Source organism: Alligator sinensis, unplaced genomic scaffold (assembly GCF_000455745.1).
Source record: "Alligator sinensis unplaced genomic scaffold, ASM45574v1 scaffold219_1, whole genome shotgun sequence".
NCBI classification, from domain to species: Eukaryota; Metazoa; Chordata; order Crocodylia; family Alligatoridae; genus Alligator; species Alligator sinensis.
The window spans coordinates 2,912,042-2,922,579 of NW_005841866.1; the positions used below are offsets into that span (position 1 = coordinate 2,912,042).

General features: G+C 39.6%; 1 protein-coding gene across 4 annotated transcripts; it reads left to right on the top strand.

Moving 5' to 3' along the window:
- Positions 1 to 277: 277 nt before the first annotated feature.
- Positions 278 to 10,538, top strand: AHSA2P. 4 transcript variants are annotated; one of them, XR_003091882.1, is made up of 8 exons: positions 278 to 700; positions 1,987 to 2,101; positions 2,739 to 2,827; positions 3,345 to 3,464; positions 5,254 to 5,355; positions 7,853 to 7,904; positions 8,222 to 9,264; positions 9,682 to 10,538. XR_003091882.1 is itself a non-coding variant. In XM_025192367.1 (8 exons), the coding sequence occupies exons 1-8, from the start codon at positions 620 to 622 to the stop codon at positions 9,095 to 9,097; spliced, it is 663 nt and encodes a 220-aa protein (XP_025048152.1). In that variant the 5' UTR covers positions 278 to 619; the 3' UTR covers positions 9,098 to 10,538. The 4 variants fall into 4 exon arrangements, 3 of the variants coding, with proteins under 3 accessions (XP_025048152.1, XP_025048141.1, XP_025048148.1); XM_025192367.1 differs by having other exon boundaries at positions 8,222 to 8,314; positions 9,087 to 10,538; XM_025192356.1 differs by having other exon boundaries at positions 8,222 to 10,538.

Sequence of the window (10,538 nt, forward strand, 5' to 3'; positions counted from 1 at the left end):
CATCTTTCTTTCTGCCCAGTTCAGTGTGAATTTGTATGCTGATGGGGGACTCTCCTTTATGGCTTGTTCAGGCTCTGGCTTGTTCAGAGCACAGATCTGTTCCTAATATGTTAAAAGGAAGGTTTGCCGTTGAGTAAGGAGAAATCAGAAAAAAATCAAGGAAGAATTTCAAAGCAATTTTTGTGCCTTTCAGCTAACTCATTTCTACAACGGTGTGTGGTTGGAAGAATTCAATCAATGATACAGCCACATGTCTCAGTTACTGGGTTTTGCTGTGAGTCTTTGCTGAGCAATTATATATGTTTAGATAACATTTACTTTTATGGTAAAGGAGCGTGAAGGTAATTGGCACTAAACATCTCCAGTGGTGCTATGGTAGAGTCATATTATTTGCATAGATCTTTTTTCCAATAATTTTAAGCAGATAGGTTGACTAAGCTTATAAACAGAACAGGGAAAAGTGTAAAAAATAAAAAGAAAGTGAGCATTAGTAATTCCTCTTTATCACTATTTCTGTTTTAAATGGTGTTTCTGTAAAAAGCATATTCAAAGGTAATATGACTACTATGGGGGGTACAGAATTTAATAATTAAGAATTCATGATGTTAATGCAGGCACCATGAAAGAATCTGGTGAGAAACATAAAGGATACGTTGAAATTCCTAGCCTGTCAGAAGAAAATGAGGTGGATGATACAGAGGTAGGTGTCAAAATATTAACTCCAGGTCCCGAATTCTAATATTACTAGCCAATTGCCCATCAGGAATGACGGGGGGGGGGGAGCCCCGTGCTCCCCCCGTCTGGGCCCACTCCCCCTTTACCTCCCGCTGCTTGGGGTCTGGGCCTGCTCCCCTCCTCCGTCTGCTCCTTGGAACCAGGGGCTGGCGCCTCCCCCTTGCCCCAACAACAGTCGGCAGGGAGGGGAGGCGGTGGGTAACTGGGGGGAAGGGAGCGGGAAAGGGAGGGAAGGTTACTGGTGGGTGCGCCCTGCCACAGCTGCTGGGTTGCAGGCCCTGGCCCTGGCCCAAAGTGTGGGGGTGGGGGGAGTGGGGAACAGCCCTGGCCACAGACTGAAGTGGGCAGGGGGGCAGGGAGCGGCCCCAGCCCTGGCCCAACGTGGCAGGGAGGAGGCAGGGAGTGGCCCCAGCCCTGACCCAAAGCAAGGGTGGAGGCATCAGACTCAAGCATCTGTCCCCACCCTTACCACTCCCTCATTCTGGATGGGCAATTTGCTAGTTCTTAAATAAAGACAGTAAATTTGGTGGTTAATTTTCTGATAACTGAATATTACCACTTCTTTAAAAAAAACTCTGAATATCAGGTATGATAACATGACTCGTTTATCTTCTCTTTTGACATCTTCATTTATGCTTGGAATATTAAACAATTTTTTTTTCTGTTCTTATATATTTTTATATCTTGTTAATTAGGAATCAGGCATGTATAGTGTTTGAATTTACAAGATTTTATTTGAAAAGAATTTGGCTATATATTAAACCTTATGAAATTTTCTTGGTGCTAGCCTACAGTATAGCTGATACTTTGGTCTGTAAGAAACTTTAATAACCTCAGTGGTGCTCAGTCCCCATCCTGTCAGACAAATCCAACCCTTGGAGCCAATGTAATCTGGCCTCTCCACAGATCTAGAAACATGATGGTGGGCAAGTAGTGGAAAGTATTGCTGCCAAATTCCCGAGCTCCAGCTGGGCTGTTTCTGCGTGGGCCAGCACTACAAACTGGATTGGGCTCATTGACCAGATCCAGCCTGTGAACGGACCTGGCACTGCTGAACTGGCCCACGGGCTGAAAAAGTCAGACACCACTGTTATGTACTATATAGTAGGCAGATCTGCTTGAACTGTTGGTTGGTACTGGATTGCATGGTTATGGCAAAGACACTACTTTTGTTTAAGAAGAGATTGTCCCCTGTAGCTTTCAATCAAAGCAAGAAGATTTGCACTTGAAATTTGTATGTTTCATTTTTAGATAAATATAAGCAAAAAGAAAGGAGAGGGAGATGTGCTAAAGGATCTTATGAAAACTGAAGGAACTGTGAAAGTAAGAGAGGCACTCAAGGAGTATCTGAAAGCTCTTAAAACAGGTAAATGTGGATAATTTTCTCATGCTCTCACTATTGTTTCTGTTTGTGCAGTCTTCCTGCTGGAACAGATAGGTCTATTTCTATCTGCGTTGGTGGAAATTTTTCATGTTGCCTTTAAACAAGAAACATAAATGCCTATGTTGTAGTACTGTATTACAGTTAAGGTATTAATCTCACTAAAATTGAGACATTCAAAGTTTTTATTTCTAGTTTTTGTTAAATCTTCACATCATAGTGCTCAGAGGTCCCATCACAAACAGGATAATATTATCTAAAGAAAATACAACATCTGCCCTAAAGACCTTACAAAGCAGTTGTCCAAGCACAAAGCTCAATGCTCGACTTCATGTAACTTTTATTTCTGTAACAAAACTTTTGAAGATTGTATCAAGGATGTTTTAGAAAACTTTTAGGTGTAAACGGGTGCAACTCCTTGATGTTGGTGAAGCTTAGAAAAGTGGAAAAACCAGCTTAGTGGAAATCACTGCTTGGTAACTCTTGACGTGGGGGAGTGGGGGAAAGCATGACCTCAAAGTTAGGGTTATTAGGTGCCTTGTATCCCTTGTCCCAGCTGACTGGATTTGTAGTTCATTTTCTAATACACAATATTTTTCACTCTCTCTGTTTTTCATCACAGATTTTACCCTAGGAATGATCTTGCCAACCAAAAGTACAGTTGGCCAAGAACTGGCAGTTGAAAGAAAACTGAATGGGAGTACTATGCAGGTATGTTGGATTCCATTACTACACCAGTTTAACAGAGTGGTTGGGGTCTTGGGCCCCAGGTTATGCTACAAGATAACTGGAGAATTTATCATTTATCCTGTGGCTAACAGCAGGCATTCATATTGCTAGAACAGTAAGTTGTTTAAAATGTGATTCTGCTTATTGCTGTGGCCTGGCCTTGTAGTGCTCAGGTAACGTGGAATAATGTGGAAAAAAGCCATCGTCATCACTGGGCTATACTCTGACACAAATAGAGTTTCAAGAAGAAGCCAAAGTTTGCCTGGTTTCCTCATTTCCCCACAGTTTCGTTTGGAGCTTGTCATCAGAAGAATTTGTCAGTTCCCATGATAATCTGTGGTAACTTGTTCTACTCCTACTTGATCTATTAAAGATGCTCATTGATTCTGCTACTTTGTGTATATGTATCAAGGTTGAATGAATAAATCTTCATCTCTTGGAATGTCATAACTTCTGAGTCCTTGATTTTGCATGCATAACCATGGTGCTGTATCCTGAGTTTGTTTTACAGGATTCAGTTTCGCCAATTGGCATAAAAATTCCAACTGTCAAAATTCTTATGAAAGAGATGTTTGCCTCTTCGGCAGAGGAGCTTTATAGCATCTTTACAACTAAGGAAGTAAGTAGCACTTTTGAGCATCAAGCCACATGTAACTTTTTTTGTGATAACCTTTCCAGAAAGAAAAGTTACTTAATTTAAGAGTTTATTCAAAATCAGTAATTTAAGGGGCAAAAAATATAGTAATCACTCCTGCTTTGTACTAACTGGCTTCTGGGCAGGAAATCTGATCAAGCAGCAATTGAAGTGTAACATCAGTAAATTAAAAATAACTTGATCCAGCTACATTTGTTCTGGTACTGCTGCTTCGTATCTACTAGTACTGCGATCTAAAGAATTTATGACATATGCTGCTGGAGAACCTGCTTAGTTTGAGAGAGACTTTCTCTGAGCCCTGTGAATTCATATAAAAATGGACAGGTCTGAGCTAATTGTATGGGTTCTGTTGGCACCTTTAGATGCAGTAACTGTGAAACGCTGAAATGTTGCTTGCAAGATCTTTCGAGTTGAAAAAAAAATTTTTTTTCTGAGCTTTCCAAGAATTTAGTGTTCAGCAGTTGCTTATCCATCCATAGAGGTGCTTACAAGATTTAATCTTGTCACTTCTGTTGTCAAAGGTGGATGGAAAGCTATGTTAAAGAAATTGTGAAGTTGTACTTTGGATGTCATTTGGATTCCAGTGACAGTCAGCTTTTACTGATGAGATTCTGCAGTCTCCTAGTAAGAAAAATGTTGCTTTATAATTATGTTGAAAATTATCATTTCCAGCTTATGGATGGATTCTGAGGGGTTCTATGTATTGGATATATGAGGTTGATATTATAACCGTCTCCAGTAGCGCCTGCTATAAAGTATTAATAGAAGGTTCTGCGTTGTGTTAGTGCCCTCCTCAGGAGTCTGGGGCTATTTCACAGGACTTTTAAATTAGACTCCAACTATGTAAAACAAAAAACAAACTCCTAATATTTACGGAAGGATCAGGAATAGATATTGGTTTTCTGACATGACATACATCATTGGAGCCAATCTTTGTGGCAGGTATGCCACAAATGAGCCCTACATCCTCCCCAAGTGTCACTCTAATCTCCTTCCCCTGCATGATCTGCATTCTTCTGCTGTGCCGCCTGTCCACTCCCCAGTCTGCCACATGCCACAAAGAAAGGCTGCCTGTGCTGCTTGACACACATGCTGCAAGTTGGCCACGCGTGATATACACCACACAGGATGTCACCACTTACGATCTACTTCACAGCTGCTGTGACATAATCCCACTGCTTCTGTAACCATGTGCTATAGCATAAGGTTAAAGTTTCACGATCTGTTTCAGATCAAGTTTCATGATCTGAGTATCAATTTTAGTAGACCTCATTTTTTTCAGTAAGCAAAAAGTATAAGGAAGGCCAGTGCTTGTGGTCTATGGTATTTCAAGATGTTTTCCAGAAGACTGAAGGAGAGAGTAGAATCATCTCAGGCTGAGATTGAAAGAAGCCCTGGGCCGGTAGAAAGTTTTCAGGCATAGATGGTCAAGATTTGAACCTGCAGCTGTTGCCTTTTCCCTCATCTTGGGCTTAGTTAGTTTATAAGTTAGTCTAACCTTCTGCCTAACTAAAGACTAGTGTGGCTAACTACTTCTCCCGGCATTTAGTCATATCATATTTTTCTTTACACACAGGATTATGAGAGATCAATGATAAATCAGTGGGATACTCTTTAAAAATCAACATCACAGTACAGCCTATGGAGAACCATAGCATGGATCTATCATTAACTAGCCACAACATTAGGAAATTAGAATGAATGGAATGTCTGATTCTGTTCCTCTCATCACGTTTGCTTTTTGTTTTGCTAGCTGGTGCAGAAGTTTTCTAAATGCCCTGCTTTGATTGACGCAGAAAAAGGAGGAAGACTTCAGCTCTTTAATGGTTGTGTTACTGGTGAATATGTGGAACTGGTAAGTTGAATTTAAGGCATTGTTTGCCTTGCACTTTAAAAATGACACTTTTAAATAGTCTACAATTAGTGGTGGTTGGGTTTAATGAAACTTTAAACTGCTTCTGTATTCTCCTGTTTCAGCTTTGTTACTTTTGATTGGATTTGTGGTTAGGAGTGAAATTAATTGATCAATGAGACCATTCCAGTCACAACACAAAAGCTTTATTAGGATACACAATAGCAAAGACTTATTGGTACTAATAAAGATAATGTTTATGCAGACTTGAATTCAGGAAAAAAACCGTCTCTTGGCCAGGCATCCCTGCTTTCCTGGACACCCTTGCTGAGTTGTTTTTTTCTGCTGAGCTTTGGGAAAGGTCCAACGTGTTGTTTGCCCCAGGCCCAATGTTTATGATTTGACATGCTAATAATTGATCTCTTATTGGTTTTATCTACATTTCTGTTTCACTGGAATTTTTGGAACTAGATGGAACCAGATTTTAATGGCCCTGGGAGCACCTTAGCTAAGGTTTGTTATTTTTAGGTGTGTGACCCCAGTCTGTTAATCACCTGGTGATCTTTAATCAAGATCATGTTAATCAATTGAAATTTATATTTTTGAGATAGCAGAAGGACAGATTTCTTATCTTCTTTATGGCTTGTCTTTTGGCCCTTACTCAGTTCTCCTGACAAGGCTGCTTCGCTTTTTCCATTCTCAAGGCTGCCTTTGTCTCTATACTTAGTTGGACATGTAAGCAAAAATACACTTATAGCAAAATAACTATTAATACATTTGGTCACTTTAGTTATTAATGTTTTAGGATACAATTGTAATACAGGAGTTCAGTCATATTCCTGCAACTTTGACTTAGGTTCCCAGAAATTGACCAAGCTGACATCCACACTTGTTATACAGTTTGGTTATGCTTTGGCTAGCATGCGTTTGATTCAAGTTATAGCGCTGTTTGTCACCCATATCTCATGCTGCATAGGCCTATGCACGGCTACAGCTTCTCTAATGCAAGTTCCATTCAGAGTTCATTGCATCATAGCCATGTAGAAAGACCTATTTTTTTCTCCATGAATGTGCTTACATTGCCCTTCATGTGATGAAGCTTGCATTGAAGAGTCATACTGGGAAGGAGGTTACTTTTGTGAAATTTCCTACCATTGTTTCATTGTTTCTATATTAAAAGGAGGGATTGGGAAGGTTGTGGATCTCTGGAGAAATAATCCCTCTTCTATTCAGAGGCAGAAGTTACACTGTTCCTGGCTGAGTTTTCTTGCAGCTATTTTGTAGCAGCTGGAGGGGAGGGATAAAGAAATGTAATAGACTGGTACCTCCCACCTGTATTTCTATGTTAAACAAAAAATTAGTAACAGAACTTGGGTCCACCCATTTCTTGTCTCGCTCTATGTAACCTGTGAGTGAACATTTGTACGCTGTCAAGGGAATAGAAGTGCATCCTCCTTTTACACACAAATGAAGTGCCTCTGTTTAAAATCTGTTATGGAGCCAAGCCCCTGAGAATATTGCTTTTTGTCAGAGTCAATGATGTGACTACTCCTAGCAGCTAGTAAAAACAAAAGCTAGAGGAAAATCTTGTCTACTCACTACCTGGTAACAACTTTAATTTTTTTCCTTCAGCTGAATTGACCTTCTAGCTTCTAATGACTTGAATCACATCCTCAGTTTAAGCTGGTAAACATTTTATTTGCAATTACCATAGTGTTATCTAGGGTTGGCCCTTTGGGTTGCCCTTAAGCAGGCTGAGCCACCTTTCCTGTCTGTATTTTACACTGCAGCTCACACCAAAGGTTTGACTGCCCTGTTTTAACCCAGCTCACAGGCAGCTTCTTTTCAATCCCCTAAATGAGCCAGTTGATGAAAAGGAGAGCCAGAGTTACCATTAGATTATGGAAACTACTGCAGCTCAGGTCACCCCACTGTCTCTTTCAATAGCCTCACAAGTACATTGAACAGGAGAGGTGGCAGAGCAGAACCCTGAGGGATGGGATCAGTTTATCCTACACCATTTTGGATCCCTCAAGGGCAAAATAAAAAATCCAATCCCAGTTGCACATTCCAGGGCCCACACTCGCATCAATAAAATCTTGTGGTCAGGACCATCAAAGCTGAAATCAACAGCTAATGTTTGCCCTAGTTAGAATGTAGAGGAATATGGTCAGTTGTGAATGATACCTTTAGAGCCAGATGAAAAGTGGGATTTTCCAAAAAGTGTCTGCTAGAAAACATCAGGAAAACAGTCAGATACAGCAAAAGAACTCACCATTGAATTAAATGAAACTCACCAAAATGAAAATTCAGAACAATTTCTTTACTAAAAAAAAAAAAAAAAAAAAAAAAATCTTACTTCATGGAAAAGATTGAACAGTATTATATGACAACCTTTTGGAAAAAAAGGAAACACACCAGTGCCTTGTATGTTTCCTTGTTTTAGAGGAAAAGGAAAGGGTTAATGAAAAACTTCTGACTGACATCTTTATCATTTCAGTTACCCCCTCAAAGGATTGTCATGAAATGGAGATGCAGGAACTGGCCTGATGGTAGGTCTCTGTTATCATTTTTAAGGGTCTTAAGATCATAAGGGTGGCATTTTCAAAGGGACCTAATACCAGAAAAATAGAGCTAAACTTGGATTTGTGTATAAGCAAGCACAGTATCATTCTTGGTAATGGCCTCACTAAAATAAGAAGTTGGTTTTTGCTTTTGTAAGAGCAATAAGCAGAGGCACAATACCTACTTGTGAGCGCCGTCTTTATCTGTAAAACCTGTTATTTGTATAAGAATGAAAACTTTCTTTTAAAAAAAGGCACTTGATTTATCAGACAAGTTACTTGTGTTGTTCCTTCTCTTTCTCCAGAACATTATGCAACTGTTGCTTTGAATTTCAAGGATATGGCAACTCAGACTGAATTGCAGTTAGAATTAAAAGGAGTTCCTGTCTGTAATGAAGGTGATACAAGGCAATGTTGGCAGAAGCAATATTTTGAAGAAATACATATTTTACTGCAGCAGTCTGAAGTAAATACTAAATAATATTAGTGCTGCAGCTGTATTAGGGCATTACATTTCTAAAGCTTGAATTTTTTTTATTCTTTCCCCATTTTAAAAAAAATATTTATGAGAGATGATTAAAGACAGACCTACATCTGTGATACTGTATATGATTTTCTATCTATGGATCCTTTGTGAATGTGATGTCTTTTAATTAGGATTACAAATTTACAGAGTTTTAATTTGAGAACCGATCATTGTTCTGTTTATCTACAATTTAACAGCTTTGGGAAGTGTGAGTACGACTCAGCTGCAGTGGACTTTGTGGTACCACATCACAGGTGCAAACCAACCCAATAGTTACTGAGTATCTATGGCTTGCTTCTAGACCAAATAGGTTAGACCAAATAAGTGATGTGTATTCTTAAAAATTTCCCAGTATGAAATGTACTGCTCATGAAGAGGTGAACTGGAAGGGCTTTTAAAAAAGACCCACCCACCATTTGATCTTACAGGAGAGTTTGTGGTAAAGTGGAATGTAGCACTATTTCTTTAAACAATTGCAGAGAAAAACTGAGCTACAGACTTTTGCAAGTGACCTCATAGCTATGTACAATATTGCTATATATTGACATATATTTACTGAATTTCTTACTATGGTATCTTAAGGCTGATAAGATAGTGCAGGCCAGCAGTTATGCTATTAGAATGCTCTTCTTTGTTTTCTTTAGGTGGTGTTTGATGTCTTTTTGCTTTATCAAAGAAACCAGGGTGGCTGAATGTGATGTTTTAACTTTGTATCTTAAAGAGCCTTGAGGATTAAATCAGGTGCAATGGATCCGTATCTGTGCTCCACTGCTACACTTTTTAAAATGGAAGACAGAAAACTGAGTTTCTGTGGTGGACTAGGTAGGCTGAGTGTTGTTTGGTTTCCTTCCTCCTCTCTCTAAAAAATGGACAAAAGAAGTAGGAATGGATCAATGTCCCAGGCTAAAGCCCAGCACTGTTTTAATCACTATGTTAATGGGAGTTTTCCCTGAATATGAACTGGAAGGTTAAGTCTCATATTAGACTTTAGGTTCCTGTCTGGTGGTATTGGTGGAAATACCACCTCACCCAGGAGCAGGAGTGTCCTGTGCTTTAGTTCTCTATGTTGTCTTGCCCTGACAGTCAGTTCTGGCAAGAAGCCTCCTCTCTGCAAACCTTGTTCAACTTACGTTGTGGCAGAAGAGAGGGCAGCATTCCCCATATCTGGTTACCAGGTTGTAGCTCAAAAGGATGCAGCGTGTGCTAAGAAATATGCCTTCCTTCTTTTTCCTGTCACAGCTTATGACTACCCCAGGTGGCGGGGTGCAGAGATGCTACCAAAAAGTTGTGGAACTGAAGTCTGCTGCATGATAGGGTAGGCTGGGTTCTTTAACCCTGATTGGCAGCCAGTCCAAGAGTGAAGCCCTGATAGATGGACAAATGGATGATCTTTGCTCTGGCAGCTCGTGCAGCGAAGCGAATTCCAAACATACTGGCACCTGCCTTTCCAGCAAGTGTCCCTATACGCACTGCCCTGGCTTTTGCACCCTGGAAAGGTGATTCCAGTTTCACTTTGTTTTCAAGCAAGGATTATATTAAGCAACCTGATGTCTCATGTGGCATAATTCTATTGTCTCAAGAGACAGATGCCTACTACTATCTTAAAGAGCCATAGACAGCACTACTGTTGTCTTCTGTTGGAGTTCTGTTAATCTAAATTTATATACATAGAGCCTTTCCTTTCACTTTAAAAACCATTCCAGCTAAGGGGGTGTAAATCAAACCAACCAGTTAAATCCTGAATCAGATGTTCAGCAGAGTAAGCATGAGGGACCATGTCCCAGCTAATGGTGTAGTCTTGGAGTAACAGTTCTGTACGTGAAAGTAAGCTGGGGTGTTTGGTTAGAATTATTTTGAACTGAACTTTTTTTAATAAACTATTGGAATAGGAAATGTATGACTTTACCATGCAGTTTGCAGCTCTGTATTACTTAATGAAGGAAGGCAGTGATAAAAAGTGACGCAAAATATGATAAAGAAATTATGCAAAATATGGGAGTATTTCTTACTGTGCATCTGTTTCAGTTGAGAAATCTGAATAACTTTAAATTGAATGCACAAAAATAGCAATTGGATATGTCAATAAAAAAATTGAA

What these genes read in the sequence shown, in the direction of transcription:
- AHSA2P (XM_025192356.1), top strand. Translation starts at nt 620, where the DNA reads ATGAAAGAATCTGGTGAGAAACATAAAGGATACGTTGAAATTCCTAGC. An exon ending in TCTGAAAGCTCTTAAAACAG is followed by an intron (nt 2,102 to 2,738) that starts GTAAATGTGGAT and finishes TTTTCATCACAG; the next exon opens with ATTTTACCCTAGGAATGATC. An exon ending in ATGCAGGAACTGGCCTGATG is followed by an intron (nt 7,905 to 8,221) that starts GTAGGTCTCTGT and finishes CTCTTTCTCCAG; the next exon opens with AACATTATGCAACTGTTGCT.